The sequence below is a fragment of the Octodon degus genome, unplaced genomic scaffold (genome assembly GCF_000260255.1).
Source record: "Octodon degus isolate 3935 unplaced genomic scaffold, OctDeg1.0 scaffold00027, whole genome shotgun sequence".
Taxonomy (NCBI): domain Eukaryota; kingdom Metazoa; phylum Chordata; class Mammalia; order Rodentia; family Octodontidae; genus Octodon; species Octodon degus.
In genome coordinates this window covers 199,767-217,532 of record NW_004524603.1, presented here as the reverse complement: position 1 = coordinate 217,532, position 17,766 = coordinate 199,767, and the positions used below count along the sequence as shown (strand labels likewise).

The following is a 17,766-nucleotide window of genomic DNA, read 5'->3' as shown; positions in this document are numbered from 1 at the left end:
ACAAGAAAAGTAAACCTAAGTAGGGACTTGGCACTCTCAAAAATAACCTGAAAAATGAGGGCAAAGTTAAGACGATTCGAGGCAACCAAAGCTCATGAGAATTCTGAAATGCTCTGGGATCTTCATGAAGCGGGAGGAGGATTCTGGATGGAAACAGGCAAACCTGTGAACATCCTGGTAGACAGCAACTCACACGACTGCAGCAACGACACCCGTGGGACTTGGCGTATGTGCAGTTGTGAGAGGGTAAATGGAGTTAAAAAGTTGCAATGTTCTTGAAATCAGGGAAAGTGGTAAAAGTAGTCTGGAGGCTTCTATGTGTGCTGTGAATGTGAGTGATAACTAGAGGAGTAAGACCAGGATCACATAGTTAACAGTGTAATGGGAAAACTAACAGTGAAACACTAACAGCAGAAAACACTCCACCAACTCAAAAAGAGCAAGCAGTGAGCACAAAAGCAACAAAGAACAGTGGAGACAACTGGAAATCAAAGACATGGAAGCGAGATTAAAACTCAATATTGTCAATCTGCGGTTATAAAAATAGTGCATTTTAAAATAAAGATTTTAAAATAAAGATTGTCAGGCTGGGGATAAAAAGCAAATTTCATGCTTCAATTAATAAAGCTTGTACGATACTCAAATTAATAAAATATAAAATTGAAAAATGAAAGCATAGATTATAATATACTTTGCAAACACAAAATAAGACAGTAAATATAACTAACTATAGCAGAGAAAGTAGACTTTAAAGCAATGGGGTTTATTAAACAAAGCCGGTATACTACTAAAACACAGCTTAAAAATACAACCAAAATACATAGAGCAAATAATGAAAGAAATAAAAAGTAGAATGAGTAACCCCACAATTGTAGTTGGCAGTTTAATACATTTACTTTTAGAATAAGCAGCTAAAACACTGATGTAAATTAACAACTGCAGAATTTACATTATTTTCATACGTAAGTGAGGTAGGTCACAGCTGGACCGTAGGGCAAGACTGACAGTGTGTCCTTAGAAACCACTGAGAAAGAACTGGCAGACCACAGGTGCTAGTCACGGGCATGTGCAGTCTGAGCCCTCTTGATCCGCCAGCGCTGTCCTGCGGCCACCTCTGACGTGGCTGCATTTGTCTCTGCACCCTACAGCTGCACAGAGAGGCTGGCTCAGTTGTGCCCGACCATGTGGACAGAGAGTGCAGTGGCCTCTCAGTAGGACACTCAAGACCTTCTAAGTGGCGAGGGAAGACCATACTGCGCTTGCATTTTCATGCATTTGTGTGACGCCTAGGGGTTTAGTAACTGATAGCTTGGGTGGATCTTACCCAAGGTCAGCACTGCATCATCTCTTCACACTGGAAAGGCAGACTCTAGATACACACTCCATGCTCACATGATCCAAGGGCTCGGCACACAGTGGCTCCAGGCTGGAGGTGGCCATCTCCTTCCCCTGTGTGGTGCCAAAAACTGGAAACCTTGCTTGGCTCACTTTCTGCAGAATTGTTCATTTCTGCTCCTTACCTGAAGAGGCAAAGAATTATGCTTCCGGTTGCAAGAGACATCAGCGAGACACTGTAGCCCAGGGTGTAAATGGCCTTCACCAGAACATAAAATGTCATCTACAAAGAAAGAATAATGGATGTGTAAGCTGTTGGTGATCCACACAGAACTGCAGGAGGTTCTGAGGTCTGGCCATGTGGTGCTGTGTTCTGAGGACAGGAGACGGGATCAGGGCTCAGAAAGGTACAGAGCTGAGCTATCCCCAGGGAGATACGGGTCCCTGAGCCATGAAGTGAGAACCCCACTTGTAGGTGACACTGACACTGTCCTGGCCATATATCTGAGCACACTGAGAACCATGCAGCTTTTCAGGTCTCACCAGGCGCTCAGAGTGGCCTTGGGGTTTGTATCATCTGGCATTTCTTATGTTAGCAGCTTCACAAAATCAGCAGGTGCAGGAGGGATTAGTGATGGTCACAGTCACAGAAGCAAATCACTTTCTTGCACATGTCCTGCCTGCTGAGGGCCCAAGTGTGGGCCACTGAGGGCCTCTGCTGTGGCCTCCCTGTATGGGGGTAGAAAAGAGATCCACTGTACCTAAGAGAACGAGGGAAATCACTTCAACAACAGCAGTTTCCTTTACTAATTTAGCCAAAGCTTAGACATTGATACCAGTGCTGATGACATGGGGGAGCTCACTGCACTGTTGAGAGTTCACAAAGCCACCAACTCCCAGAATGTGCCAGAAGCTCAGAGTGTTACTGTTACTAGGTCAATGACTGCTTCCTGGACTCTACCCTGAGGGAACAGTCTGATGTCTGGCCAATGACATCCGCCTAAGGGCAAACCACTCAGCACATGGAAATGGAAGCAGCCTAAAAACCTGGTGAGGGCGAGGCGGTCAGCTGCAGCGCTAGCACACAGCCATGTGTCCACTGCTGCTGTCGCATACTTACCAGGTGCCTCCAGGTGCTGAAGCATCCAGACAAGAGCAGCTGCCTCAGGGATCTTATGCTTTAGGAGGGGGAAGAAAAAGTACCCACTCCCAGGACTGCTGGCTGAGCCATGGGGAGTACGAGGTGGTTATGGGAGAAATGCATGTAGCACAACTCCAGGCTGGTATACAGCTGAGAAGTGTGGTTAGGATCTGCCTTGGGGTGAACAGGGAGCAGACAGACGGAAGGAATGGCCAGTGCAAAGGCCCTGTGGTGACAAGGCCCACCAACACTGACAGGGAGCGGGCATGGCACAGTGTGTACAAGTGTGAGAGTGGGGTTTACAGGGTAATGTGATCTGGCTGTGCCGTGGGCTGCTGGGCTAGGCGGATGCACAAGGCTGGCAAATGGGCTGGGTCTGCCCAGCCCCTGAGTACAAGTTCCAGCTAGATACCATGGGAACAGAGTGAAAGGAAGTGCGCTGCTGATGGCACTGGCTGAAGGCAGGGCCAGCAGGGCTTCCCAGCAGAAAAGCTACGGGATCAGAGGGAAGACACAGGCACCGAGGGTCTCAGGGAGGTGCTGTAGCGCAAGGGGCTATGTGCACCAAGATGAGAAGGAGCAGGAAGGCACTTCTGACGGACTCCAATCCATGTAGAAAAGAGCATCTAGGTTGACCAAGAAGAATTTCGACAGAAGAAAGAGAGGCAGCTAAGAATGGGGTGGGGGGGATAGTTTAGTAGAATAAGCACTTGCCTGGCAAGCACAAGGTCCTGAGTTCAATCCCCGGTACTAATCCTGCTCTTCCCCCTCAGGAGCCAGCACTCCTGCTCAAGTCCTCCACCCACCAGTTCTTTCCTGAAGCCACCTCGTCCTGCACCACCTCACCCTAATGACTCCGTAGGGCCTCTATGGTGCCTCTAGCCACCTGCCATTGCTTGTTTCGACCACAGCATCACTAATAGCACCCGGCCCAGCATGGTGCCCAGACAGCACTGGTCTGCCACTGAGGAGCGCATGAAGGCAAGTGCTGAGCTGTGTGGTCTGGGCTCTTCTGAATCAACAGGACCTCTTGCGAAGCAGTTGCGTGGAGACAGGGACAGGGACAGGGAGCCGGCTTTCCTTCAAGGCCTCTGTGCCCATCCAGCCTTGAGGGCTTGATGCCCTGCAACACAAGCAAGGCAGGCAGTGTCTCAGGCCAAAAAGCATCACTTTCCTGCACCATTCTCCGTATTCTTCTTCACAATCTGAAAGGGACCACAGCTCCAAGGGACATTCCCAAGGGTGTCCTCCTGCCTGGAGCTGGACCTCAGGCTGATATTCCAAGAGGAAATCAAATTGACTAGTTCAAACCTCACTTATTACACGTAATCAGGGAGAGCACATGTTTGATCTAGCAAATGAGTGTATTTATAAAACATTAAAAGGAACTTTTTCCCATCCTGCTAAACCTCAGTGGTCAACCACAACCCTTTATATGAAACACTGGTGTTTTTCCAAATGCCTCTTGCCATATACTGCCCCTTAAAGTAATTAAAATTAAAGAGAGTATAAACCCCACTTATTTGGTTGTACTGACTACATTTCGATGTTCTGCATCCCATGTGACTAGCAGCCTCATCCTGGACAAGGCAGATGGAAAGAGTTTCCAGCCCACAGGGAGGCCCACTGGCACCAGCACTGAGCAATAACCATCTGCATTTAGCTACCCTTAGGCTGTTAACTACCAGTCACATGGATGCTGTCAAGCTTCTACACCACTCGCAGGAGGAGCCCCAGACATTCTGAAGACTCCTGAAGGTTGCCACCACCTCTTGGCTGTATGAGGTCAGGCTTATTCCCAGTGCAGAGCCTGTGCAGAGTAGGGTGTAGGATCACACAGAGACACAACCACAGCCACACCAGAGGTACACAAAGCAGGCCCTGCTCAGCCACAATAGTCTTTCTGTTGAAAAAACTGGGGCTGGGGATATAGCTCAACAGCACAGTACTTGCCTGGCAACAAGGTCCTGAGTTCAATTCCAGGTACCAAAAAAGAAAGAAAGAAAAGACTATTGAAGATTCAGTGTAGGAGAAGACCACACCATCTTGATATTATAGTGATGCTGATCTGACCTCAACTCTTTTGCTGTCCTTTCTACAAGGAAGTGCACAAGCGTTTAAATCCCAAGAAAGGACAATGGCCCTGATCACCACAGGGTTCTAAAAATGCATGATTTCATACTACAAAGAAAGCAGTCCAGCAGGAAATGTGCATTTCATGGTAAGAAAGGGCACAATTTCACAGCTGTCACTTTACCAGTTAATTCTAGTACTTATTTTGGATGGAAACAGTTGCAGGGTCTTGCAGCTCTTTCTGTAGATCTAAGGTCTTGCTGGAGCTGAGGAGATGGCAAAAGATGATTTTTGGAGAGCAGGTACCCTGGTGCAGCCAGCCCACCATGAGGGCCCAGACTGCTTCTCGGTGCCCACCTCAGAGGAGAAGTGAACAGCACAGGTTCACAAAACAAAACACTGATGCGAGTGTTGTGTCTTGAAAGCAAGGGGCTTCTGGCGACCTGCTTTTGGGTGTGCAGCTGTGTCACCCACAGCCCTTCAAACAGCTCACATGTGAAGTGAGAGGCGTGTCAAATGCAGCCTTTTAAGATTCAGGCTCATCCCAGCTCTGGGGAAGCTGAAAACAGGAGGATCACTATGAGTCCGAGCTGCATGATGAGACCCTGTAACAACCAAATACATTAAAAAAAAAAAAAAAAAGATCAAATCCACAACAGTTGCAGGATGTCTTAATATGCTTCTCTCAGCAACTGATAGAAAAAGTGAGGGGAAAAGTGCCAGTGAGCCAACGAGCAGACAGCCTACCCCTCCTCACAGTGAAGGAGGGAATAAACGCTCTAAGTGCGCGTGAACAACTGTCAAAACTGAAGACACGCTGAGTCATAAGGCAAACTTAACAAATTTTAAAGACCTAAAATTGCCCATGCCCCGGACTCTGGCCTGCTCAGCGCGCCCTGGCACAGCTTGTCCTGGGGCGGGGCTGGCGCCACATGTGGTGCAGGGACAGAACCAGTCTGGCACTTGCCTGAGCTTCCTAAGCCTGCCTACGCGGGCACTTTAGTCTGATGAGCTATCTCGCTGGCCCGATTCGGTCTTTTTAGTTTGGTCAAATTTTACTTCTCATATTTTCAGTTTTTGTTACTTTAAGTAACAAAAACCCATTTGGAATTTTTATGTATTTGTGGTAGATTGATCATTTTGACATGTGAGGCCTCCTTCTCTCTAGTGTTGCTTTGTTTTGAAGTCCTCTTAAATATGCTAGCTTTAGAAAAAAAATAAATTCAGGCCCAGTCTTTTCACATTTTTTTCCTTTAAAGTACTAGAACTGATTAAAATGTGTCAGGGAAGGGCTAAAAGGTTAGTGTGACAGCAAAGCCATCTACCCTAAGCCCAAGGCTTTCTTTCCTCAACCATCAGCTGCTGGAAACAATGCATTTCACTGCTTCTACAGAAAGATAGACCTCCTCCCAGGGGAGGCTTTGGTAGCCCAGGACAACCCTGGCTGGCTGCAGCCAGCTGAGAAAGTGTCCTGCCCTGGGAGGAAAATCCCTGGCTGTTTGTAGGGAGATTTTTTTACTCACAATTTTGTATATACGATTTGTATTATTTGCTGAACATGTTTGGTATCACTGGTTAATTTGCTTCTTTCTATGCAATACATTACAGCAAGCTTAACTCAATCTAGACAGTGAAAGGTGTTCTGGGAGGTACAGTGATACCTGGTAAGCTGAGTCACAGGCTCACCTTCAGTCAAGAACTTTATTTTGAGGACTATCTCAGGACACACAAGCTAGAAACTGATATAGGTGTGAATTAAATGTATGTCTTTGTGTCCATTAAAAAGATAGGAACATCCACATTTCAAATATTAGTTCCTCAAAGCTGGCTTAGAGTGTTCCTATTGTTACAGTTTGGATCAAAACATACTTCAAAAGGCTCGCATGTGTACAGGTGGGACTTCTGGACAGTGCTTAGGTCATGCGGTTGCTAACTGTGCCAAGAGATGAATCAACTGATGAGGTTGCGGCTGAATGTACTGTTAGAAGGTGAGGCCCGGCAGAGGCAGCTGGGCCCTGGGGGCTGACTGTGGAAGGGACGCTCCTGCCGCCAGTGTCTCTGGTCTTCTCCTGCGTCTGCTTCCTGGCTGCTGTGGGCGGAGCAGCTTTCCTCTAAGGGGCTCTCCATGGTTTTGCTTTGGAGCCAGCCCAGCCTGGACCAAAACCTCTGAAACCACGAGACAGAGTAAACCTCTCCTCCTTCAATTGCGTTTGTTAGGTGTTGGCCACAGGGACAAAAAACTGAGCTACACGTTCTGGTGTTAGGCATTGTAGAAGGCTTCACTTGGTCACTTCCAGTGAGCACATAAGAGTCTTGCAGAGCAGGGCATGATGGAGCCCTGAGCCCAGCACAGGTTGGGACAGGCCTCTACTTTGGCAGGGTGTAGAATCCAAGGAACCACAAGTGCTGCTAAACACGCCCTCCAAGGACAAAAATCTTTCCCAAGTCAGCTTTCAAGAGAACACAATGAATCACAACAGACAGGGCTCTTTGCAGGAGGAAGTCGTGTCCGTCTCTAGAGCCTCCTGACAACAGAACCATGAATTCAGTCTCCAGGATAGAGAATGGAAGAGGAGTTACATCAGTGCACAGTGAGCTTCCTGGGGAGGCAAGACATGGAACTGCAGAAGGGCAAGAGCCATCCGAGAGTTGAACTTCACGGAGGCTGATCCTACACTCCAGGGGGTCCCTTAGTCCCTAGCGCTAGGTCCTTGGCCTTAGACCCTCTAGGAAATGGTGGGTTTCCAGGGCCCCGGGGCACTTCTCATTCCTGGAGACCCAGGACTCCAACTTCAGGCCTGGGTCAGTCCCCGCTCAGACGATGCCCTCTACCTAATGTGGGGGCAGGCTCCTCTCGTTCATATCTACAGAAAACTCACAGGTAGGAGCCAAACCCTGAACTATCACTAAACAGTTGGGAAAAGTTTTCTCTTTAACTTAGATACAAAGATAAAAGAAGAGAAGCTTTTGTGTCCAAGTCTTCCAGTAAATCATAGTCAATAATATGTAAGGTACCCTGAGACTCAGTGACACTCTTTCTTGTTGGCAAGTGGGCAGCTACAGAAGGAAGGGGGTAGGGTGAGGAAGATAGCTCAGTGGACCAAGCCCTGCTTAGGCCAGCTCAGGGACCAGGCTTCAGCCCCTGCACCATGAGCTGCGCTGGCCCGCCCCTGGCTGTGGTAGCACATGCCTGTAATCCAGTGCTAGGGAGGCTGAAACCAGAGGGTCACTATGAGTTCGAGCTGCATAGCGAGACCCTGTACCAAATACATAAAAGAGGAAGGGTGTGGGCAGAACAGCCACAAGCAGCCAGAGAGCCCCAAGTGCAAAACACACAGTGCGAAGCGGGAGCCTAGGTAAAGCTTGATAGCCAACTTGTTTTTGTCTAAACTCAAAAATACAATTTAAGTTAAAAATCCTGAAGAATAAAGAAAACTTGAACATTATCATCTGTTTCAAAGCTATTATCAGCAACATGATTAAAGCCATAAATGCTTCTATTAATAAGAAAGCTAGGGTATTACAACAAAAAGTCATAAAATTACAAAACCAGTCAAATAAAGTATGAAGAAGGGAATAACGATGAAGAACTCAGACATGAAAGAATTAGGCTAGTTCCTTCTTGGTGACGAGATCCATGAGGACATAGGCTTACTTGTGTTTTTTGGGGTAAATCATGCAGTTTCTGAGCAGAGCTGTCACATAGCAAAGGCTGCACAGATACCTACTAAGGTAGGTAAACTAAATTACAAAATCGCCAGATTTACATGAATGGGTGAGACAAGTTCATGGGTGTGCAGATTGATATAGTAGGCATATAGCTTATGAAATACAAAAATAAGCACAATAGCAGCAAAGTAGTACCTGAGGCTGTTTATTCATATTCATACATTTTAATTAAAGAGTGTGGTGCATAATAAAGTGCTAAGGTCAAAACTTAGAAGAAACAAGTAATATTCTCGGTTGAAAATTATACCAAGACAGATTTAAAGAAAGCCCTCAAATATCAGTGAGGGAGAAGACATTTTTAAAGCTTGGTGAAATATAATGTGTAACGCTGTTACTGAACCCAGGTGGACTCTTTCAGTCTTCTAAGGAACAAATTATCCCTGAGATGTAAAAATTGTTCCAGAACAAAACAACAAATAAAGGAAATGCACGACATTTTATTTATATAGTGTAAGTCTACTGTCAAAAGTAGACAATAAATATTCTAAGACAAATAAAAAAGCAGACTAATATCACTTTTAATGCAGAAGGAAAACATCCAAGTGAGATATCTAGGATATGACAAAATCAAGTGAGAACTGTTTTAACAAAACCACATGCATACACCTGAATCAAGTGGGTCTCCCCAATGTGCAGCGGTGACACATGGTCACTACTATGCCACATCTTTGTGACAAAGAGACAGTGCTCTCTCAGTAGACTTCGGGCCGCCCTTGCCCATCTCCTCCACTGGCCACAGTTAGTTTCCTGAGGCCCACAGTCAGGGGCCTCAGGTCACAGGCAGTGCCCCTGGAAGACAAGCCCCTGGTGGTGCTGGAGCGTCTTGGGCTTTGGGGATATTTTATTGTCTAATGACAGCATGGAACTTCCTTCAGAAAAAATGCCCACAGGCATATGTGCAAAGACCCGTGATGCCATACACAGAGCAAGCCCTGAGATTTCTCCTTCAGAGTCAGGGATGTGCACTGCTGCTTCCACCATAAAACACTTTTCAAACCATCACCCACAAAATAAAATATAAAGAATAAAAATTTTTTACACACTGGCAAAAAATAAACAAAACTGCAGATTACAGATGAGCAGATACACACCCAGAAAAGAAAAAAAAAGGCAGCAAAACTGACATAGCTCCCAAGTAGGCTTAGCTGGGGCTCATTCAAACCACACAGACAGCAAAATATTTAGGAGTAATCTTTGCAAACGTTCAACCCTCAAGTGAGGAAACTCAAGCTTGTTCCTGAGACAGACCTGGTGTCTTGCATAAAAACACTCAGCTGTCAGGATGAGGCGTTTCTTCCTGCGCGTAGGTGAGCTTTGTGTCGACACCGCTAAGTCACCGGCTTTAAGGCAGTGGTGGTGAACCTCTGGCTCATGTGCCACAGCAGGCTGCTTGTATCACTGAAAGCCCTAAAAGGTTCATCATCACTGGGTTCGGGGCTTGGGGCTGGGCAGTAGAAATCCTGAGGTTTGTTTGGTGGAATGAACAGTTAAGATGGCAGGAAGCTCCAGCTGGGATAAGAGGCAGCTGGGAATGAGTGGGATTAGGGTCGATAGCACTACACAGCAGTTTCCAGAGAGGGACGGGTGGGCGGCGATAGGCCCCTGGGACAACTGACCAATTTCCCATGGAGCAAAGTCAGTCCTTCTTTGCCAGAGTTACTACAAATACATTGCAAGTGTGTTAGAAGGTTAATGCAAGATTTTTATGAAATAAAAGGAAAACATACAGGTGATAGTAACTGCTTTAGAAGAAGGCCCCTTTATACTAGAGCAAGGAAGAATTCATAAAACAAAAGGCAAATGGATTTTTATTTGGAGTACCAAATATATCTTGAGCAAACTTTGAAGACCAAGGTGGAGAATCATGTGCAAGAGAAGGAAGGGTAGTATTCCTAGTGGATAAAATACTCTCATGATGAATGAGAGAGGAAAATATTCCCATGGGAAAACAGGGAACAGAAACAAACCAAAACTAAACAAAAAATAAACCAATAGTAAACCTAAAAAAGTTTAGCCTCACTATTAATCAGCCAAATACAATTAAATACTAAGACATGTTCTTTGGTTCATGAGATTGGTGATAATTGAAAATATGTTAGACATGGTGTGCATGGGTGCTGCGGTCTGAACATGAGTCCCCCACGTGCAGCTGAGTCCTGACCCCTGCGGTGCAGCATTAGGGGTGGCTTTTGGGAGGTGGCCATCTGAGGTCAGGCGGAGAGCCTCATGAGAGAGACCCTGAGAGACTGCTGCCTGCCTCTGTGCAGGAAGGGCCGAGGCTATAGCTGTCTGTGAGGAGGGTCCTCGCCAGGCATGGGCTCTGCCAGCACCCCGGTCCTAGGTGTTCAGCCTCTAGACCTGTAGGAATGAGTCTCACCCAGGAGAAACAGCCCGGAAAAACCAACTTTTTTAATAATGAAAAGACATACTGTGACTTTATCTTCAGCCACTCATCGGGAAGCGCTTTGTTCTCCGAGCGTCACACACAGCGGAGCACCGCGGCTGCTGCAGGAAGCGGGCAAGCACCCGAAGCCAGCCACAACGCTACCCATTCTTTCATTTTAAGGCACTGGTGGCTGCAGATAACCCTTTGCCCATTGATTACTGGCTCAGTGTCAGGCAGGAAAGTATTTCTGGATTCTAATGTTTCTAGTCTATGGTAAATTCCTAAGGCCAACTGAATTTATTTCCAGGGTGATGAGCAGCTACAGAGACATTTTCAGAACTGCTTCAAGCAGTCTTCAAAAACACTGGAGGATCATGTCACTCAGGTATATTTTCTTACAACAGGTTGAGGGGACTAAGGTAAGTATCTCTTACATGAGATTCCTGAAACTTGTTTTCCTTGAGCCAACAACAACAGCAACAATGATCAAGAGGTGTAGGGAAAACTGCAGCTCGTAATTCTTTCTATTCTGTACACGTTCGGGTACCCACGATGCCTGAGGTGCTGTGAGAAGGCAGGCCCCTGGCAAGAGCTTCCTTAGCTTTCAGGTGGTCTGTGGTAGCTCCAAGTCTACAGAAGAAGCTTTGATGAATCCAGGCCACAGTAGCAGACATTTATTCCCACAGGTGCCCTTTGCAGATCCTGTGAATCTCTAACCCTAACTCATTCAAAAATGGTAAAGCTGGGCATAGGACTGACTTCCACTGTTTGGCACCAGCTCCCATCAGGCACTGTCAAGTCCATAGAGGCCTTGGGCCACTGAGATTGTGGGTCAAGCTCACTTTCTTCTCTGTGAGCCTTTTGGTCGCTCCCTGAGGTCCAGAGGTGGGAGAAGCATCCAACTCCGATGTTCTAATATCGAGAAGCAGGATCCTCATAGCTAGTGTCGTGGGGGACTAAGAGTTGATTCTTACTGTAGACCAGTGTCTTGTGTCTTTCTGTAAAGAAGGGTGAGTTTCAGATAGGGTAACTTGGAACTGTTTGGGGCCCACAGTTTTGATACAGTGTCTACCAAGGGGAGGTCCTGCATCTCTCTGAGAGATAGCAAAGGGCAAAAGCTTCAAAGAAACAAAGCACCAAGGGCATCCTGCCAGTGTGCATGTGGGAAGCTCTGGTAGAGTGCTGGAGCCATGGGAGCGGACAACAGGGAGACATGTTGCAGGTGGGCCTGGCTAGTCTTAGTGCTACCTTGGTGCACAACCCTGATTCTTTCCGCAATTCTGGTTGCAAACCAAGTTGGACAAGAACCAAATCAAATTCAGTGGTCAGATTCAATGTTGACTTTATGGGGAGATTTAATGCAGTTCTTGTTCAGCTGGGTTCCCAACCAGGATTGCGGAGAGAACTGCTTTTGTGAGTCAAGGCACTGCTGTGAAGCGTGGAGTCATGCACTGCGCCCGTCGCGTGGCTCTGGGGAAAGCTATCAGATCTCTGTGTGCACGACGTTAACTACACACGCTTCTGGCCTCCTTTTATGGCATTGCTGACATGCATTGTAACAGAGTTCTATTGGCTTAGAGAAAAGACGTAAAGTAAGCATTCTTAAAATTCTCAGAAGAACAGGAATTAGCACTTCTGACATTTCTGTGATTGGGTAATCTTGGGCAAATAAGAATATTGTTAGTTTAGTTCAAAAAAGTTCATAAATTCAGTGTTGTTGGCATTGCACGTAACATCAACATATACTTTTTGTTCATAGTCAATTTTCAGCAATAAAAATGAAAAGCAGGTGAATCAAACAATGTACATACAAATAAGATAAAATACCAAAACTCTAGCTGCTAAACGTAAGTTTGACTCTTTTTGGGCAGAGGTTGAGGAGACCTCCTGTCCCATTGTCATGTGCCACACTGAAGTGCTACACTCGTGGATCTGTGGTCTTGGAAGGGGACAGCTCAACAGTCTGCATGGACAGCTGGTGAGAAAGAGCAAGATGCTCTTGTGTGATCAAGCTGGCTACAACCAAATTGTTATGATTCTAAATGAGCATTAGTATAAAAAAATACATTTATGCAAAAGCACAGTTTGTTCTGCTAATCAGACAGAGTTTTGGTCTGCTCCTGACAAGAGATTTTGAAAAGTTTTCCTTGGTCCTTTGTAGTCTGAGTAGGAAGTAAAAATTCTGTGTTTTATCAAAATAATTTCCTGTGTCCCATGTTGTTTTTGTCAGGGCTTGGATTATTTAAACCACCTTATTAATAAGCCTGTTTTTTGTGGCAATAATGTGGCTTCCTGTACCTGTCTTTAAAGTTTTGTCACTGTAAGACAGATAACTGCCCGTGATTCTATGCAATTGAATGTTCTACATTTTTTGATATTTTTAAAAACTTCTCCAAATTTAATTCTAAGTGAGGCTTTAAAAAAAAAATTAAACTAAGATGGAATTTTCCAGAGTTCTCTTAGGAACCTCAAAAGAAATTTTTTTCTCTCCTTATAAACCAGAGATGTGTTAAGCTAATTAGGCTCATTGCAGGAGAAACAGTGAGCCCGTGAGGTGGGGCTGATCTTCATGGTACGTCTGTTCAACGTTACTAATGCAAGTGTGCCAGAAATGGAAGAAATTCCTGGAAATCTGATATTTTCTGTGCAGTATTATCCACCATAATTGTAGTAGTGATTATCTTAAAATGTTATTAATAAAATCTGCAGCCATGGCTGCTCTTAGTTCTTTGGTCACCCTGCTTGTCTTACGCTGATGCTTCCCTGAAAGTTTTCCCAAGAGCCACAGCCTCACAGGGTACAGAGGACGCTTGTGCGGGCTTCTGAGGGCACCAGGCCAGTACCACTGGCCAGGGCCACGGATTCCTGAGCACCACAGGACTGGACGGAGCGAAGAAGCTGGAGCCCAGGCCACCGGAACAAGAAATGAATCGCACAGGGCGGGTGGCCAGGAGGATGACTGGGAGAGCCATGGTTTTTTTGTTTGAAACATTGCCGGGGTTGGATGCTTTATTTTTCAGACTTGCGGAACTCTTCTCTTTTTGCTTAAGACACTTGTACTTATGGCAGTGTGATCCAGGACAGGTCTGCAGACCAAGAGCAGCAGCTTCGTGTTTTTCCTCACCTGGTCCCACCAGAACCAGCTGTCCTCATTGTGCAGTCTAATTTTATGGGATGTAGGAATTTACCTAAGTTCTGGTAACAGGGCACAGCTGGGTAGGTCCTCAGTCAAGAGGTTTTAAAAAGCCTGAGCTCTCTTGTTATCAGACAGTTTTAAGGTGGCATGATGGGTTCCACCTGCCTCTCTCCCTCCTTTGGAGAAAGCAGTGGAGAAACACCTGTTGTAAACCACTTGTTGACTGGTCTCAAGTTCCCCCTTTGGAAAACATCATGAACATCAACTGGATATCCAAGAAGTACTAATAACTTGTTGTAACAGAGTCTTCATTCACAGCGTACTCTGGTGGTCAGCAACTTAAATGGTGTATTCAAATCCTCTGCTGATGGAACTTAAGCATGTTGACAACAAAAGGAGTGCTAACAGCTGTCCTACCCAGGCAAGTCCTCCCTCTCACACATAGCCTCTCCTGTTTTCTTTGCACATGCAGGTTCATAAAGTAGCCCAAGGAATCCTTCACTCTGCACAAACTCCTTACACAGCATTGGCAGTGAGAGTGGGGGCTGTGGGGCCCTTTGGTTCTGTGTGAGGTGATCCGGGGACCAGCACAGAAAACACTGGGTGGGAAACCTGAAGCTTGCCTGGGTTTTCCTGTCCTCACCTAATGGATGAGCCAGGCTACCCTGTTGGGCAAGACAGCTGACCCCAGCCAGTGCTGCCCCCTGCCTGGGCCACAGTCAGTCTTGCAGGAAATGGACACACAAGTCCCTGACTTTGTTTCCTCAGCTGTCTAGCCCACTTCTGTGAACATGCTAAGCCTGCAGGCGGGATGTTTTTAAGAAAAAGGCCTCAGCAGCAGCATGCTGGGCCCCAGGGCCATAGAGGCAAGCCTGAGACCTGAACTTGGGCCTCTGCTGACAGCAGGCCCAAAGGAAGGGCAGGAGGAGGTGATGTGCTGAGTGCCTGCACACCTGGCTTCTCTTCAGGGCAAGAGGGTGAAGAGTGTTTCTGGATTTTGACCTGCTCTTTGAAACACTTCTGTGCAAGTGTCTACCTCCTTTTATCCAAGACCCCACAACAGTAAGGGTGCAGCACCCCCAAATCCCCCAACCCATCCTTGTGGCACACAGCAGACTGCTCTCTCCAAGGTGAGTCCATAAGAGGGAGGGGTTCATGCCTTGGCTCCCAGCCACAGCCTCAGAGATTGTGTGCCAGGTCAGACTGCCCACCCGCCCCAGCTCTGGTGCCAGCAGCAGCTGCCTCCTCTCTACTCACAGATGCACACAGGCCTGGGGGTGGGCTGGGGGTGGGGCAACCTCTCTAGAGCTCCTGGCTGAGGGAGCTGAGGGGCCCAGAGAATCTGAGATTCCACCCAGTGTGACTCATTGCAACCCTGGGAAGTGTGGTTAGGTCGGGTGGGGCTTGTGAGTGGCAGGAAAAGAGTAGAAAGTATTTTTCAAAATCCTGGCAGTTACTGGAGTCAAAGAGGGGTGAACACAACTACAAATATTTCACGATCAACTACGGGGACGCTAGGCAGCCTTCTTCGCACTCCTCACTTCTCCCTCTGTCCAGAAGGGAAACGCCCTCACGGAGGTGGATTTGTTTGTCAAAGCCATCTGCACAGTCATCTCCCAGGAACATTGCTCTGGACAAACCACATTAAAGGAGTAAGCTCACAGCTGCTGAGGTTTGAGGGTGCCTTCGAGGCACTGGGGATTCAAGGAGAACTTCCTCTCACTTGGAACTGTCTCTGCGGCTCAAGGGAGGAGCCAGGGAAGACTCAGCATCCTTGGTTATCCATAGCTGTCTGGGGCTGGTGCCAGTCCCTCAGGACACAGGAATCATGGTGCACTGGTCCCGAGAATAACGGTGCAGTATCTGCCCAGAACCTGCACACGGCTTCCTTTACATCATACAACACGCGAGTGCTGTACGAGGAAGCTGTCATACTGCGATCTTGTCTGAGGCAGGGCAGTCAGTACCACATTCTCTGAGATGGCTGAACCATGGGTACCCTCCCACGGGGACTTCCACTACCTCTCGAGGGCTGAGGGCAGTGTGAGAGTGGTCAGCCACCTCCAGTGAACACAAGCCAGAGCCACAGAATATGGGGTCCTGGCACTGCTGGTGACTGTAGGTTTCAGACATCTCTCAGACAAGAGAGATGCAGGTGACAAATGAGTTCCCCATTGTCCTGGCTGATGGGTTGGCACCCACAGAGCAGTCTACCAGGTCATCATGGTGGTGAGTCCACATGGTGGGGGGTTTCCTGAACCAACCAGGAGGAGCTGCTCCGAGACTGTCTTCCATTCCTTCTCCTCAGGTTAACCAGGAATTTCCATTTTTTATTTTCTTGGGTGCCAGCCCTCCCACAGTTGGCGCCTTTTGTCACTGTACCACCTATGGCACAGTGACCTATGGGCGCCCTTAGTTCAACCCCATAAAAGCTGCAACTTCTGTCTCAGCCTCGAGGGTCTCTGGCTGCTCATTTGGCAGCCCTCCCGTGCCCATTAATAAAGGCTTTCTTTGCTTTCTCCTGCTGCTCTTGTGTGCTCGGGAAGGAACTGCACAATTTTGGTACCATGACTTGGATAGCAGGATGTTTAGCTCCTGGAAGCCTCTCCCAGCCTGAGCTTCTGGGGCAATGAGGCCCCTCTCTCCTCTCTCATCTCTGCCTCTGTCCTTTCTGCCTGTGGTCTCCACCGTGGCCATTGCTAGCTTGCACCCAACACCAATCTACCTCAGTCTTCACAGGCTGCTGTTTCTCCTTCCAGGAGTTCCTGCCTTATTCTTTTTACTCTGTCTCGTGAACCTCGGCCCACGTCAGGTCTCCCCTTATCCCAGGGCATTCTCTTGTTTTCTTGTGCCCACAGGGGATGCCCCCCTTTCCTTTAAGTAATGATTCATTGGACTGGCAGACATTTCTTATTTTGTCACACCCCAGAGGAGTGACAACTCTCCTTGTGGCTGTGCACTAGCTCTGGCCTCTTGGCTCACCTTCAGTTCAGCCACTATGGGAAATAATCACTGCCAACCACTAAACCGCACTTCTCGGATGCGTCTTAGGTAACTTAAATACTTTCAGTCTCTGGAAGATCATAAAGCTTAAATGACTGATCTTTTACTACCAGATGGTTTGGCCCCAATATACACTTGATAATGGTGGCCACTGGCCTGAGGAGGGTACTTTCTTTTTTTGGTACTGGGGATCAAACTCAAGACCTTGTGCTTGCCAGGCAGGCATTTACACCTCTGAGCTATCTCTCCAGCCTGAGGTACTTTCAATATCAATGCCCTCCTAGACACATTCTGCTACCACAAAGGCGAATGGGTGGAGATCCCTTACATACAGGCCTTTACTGCTCTCAGGGAGCACCCCTCCCTCCTTCAGGCATGTAGGGTGACCCAAAAACTTTGGGGATGCTCCACACCACCAGAACCCCCCTCACCAGATCCCTTGTCCAACGCCTCTCTGACCCTCTCCATGATGTTCCTCCAGCTTTTGCTCCTCCCCCATAACCACGAGCCTGGCCTCCTCCATCTCCTCAGCCAGATCCTTGTGCATGCATCATCTCTGTCTCACTCCTCTCCCTCCATCGCCGCCTCCTCTTCCACTCCTCCACTGCCATTCTCTCCCCCTGCACACCATAATCCGTTTCACTCTGCCCACCCCTGCTGTCTTGCAGCCAGTTTTCCCACCCTCTTGTACTCAGGCACCACTTCCCCAGCTTCAACCCTTTCTCCCCCTCTGGGAACAGGCTGGTCCCTTCTACCCTCTCTGAGCTATCTCAGCTTTCTCATAGGTTAGACTCCTTCTCTGCTGATCCCCATAACTATATAAAAGAGCTCCAATTTGTCATTAACTCCTATGACCTCCACTTTAAGGAGCTATATGTTATCCTCACCTCTACTTTGTCCTCCCAGCAAAAGATTCAGTTCTGGCAAGCCATACAGGCAGAAGCAGACCAGAGACACCGCACT

The 17,766-nt window shown here is 47.4% G+C and overlaps 1 protein-coding gene across 1 annotated transcript in view; it reads right to left on the bottom strand.

The window, feature by feature from the left end:
* The window catches only part of Vipr2 (vasoactive intestinal peptide receptor 2), a 55,892-nt gene that overhangs the window by 13,845 nt on the left and 24,281 nt on the right, over positions 1–17,766 (bottom strand). Inside the window, exon 5 of the mRNA XM_012514183.2 lies at positions 1,521–1,618. Coding sequence (XP_012369637.1) covers positions 1,521–1,618 — 98 coding nt within the window. The remainder of the gene's footprint in view (positions 1–1,520; positions 1,619–17,766) is intronic.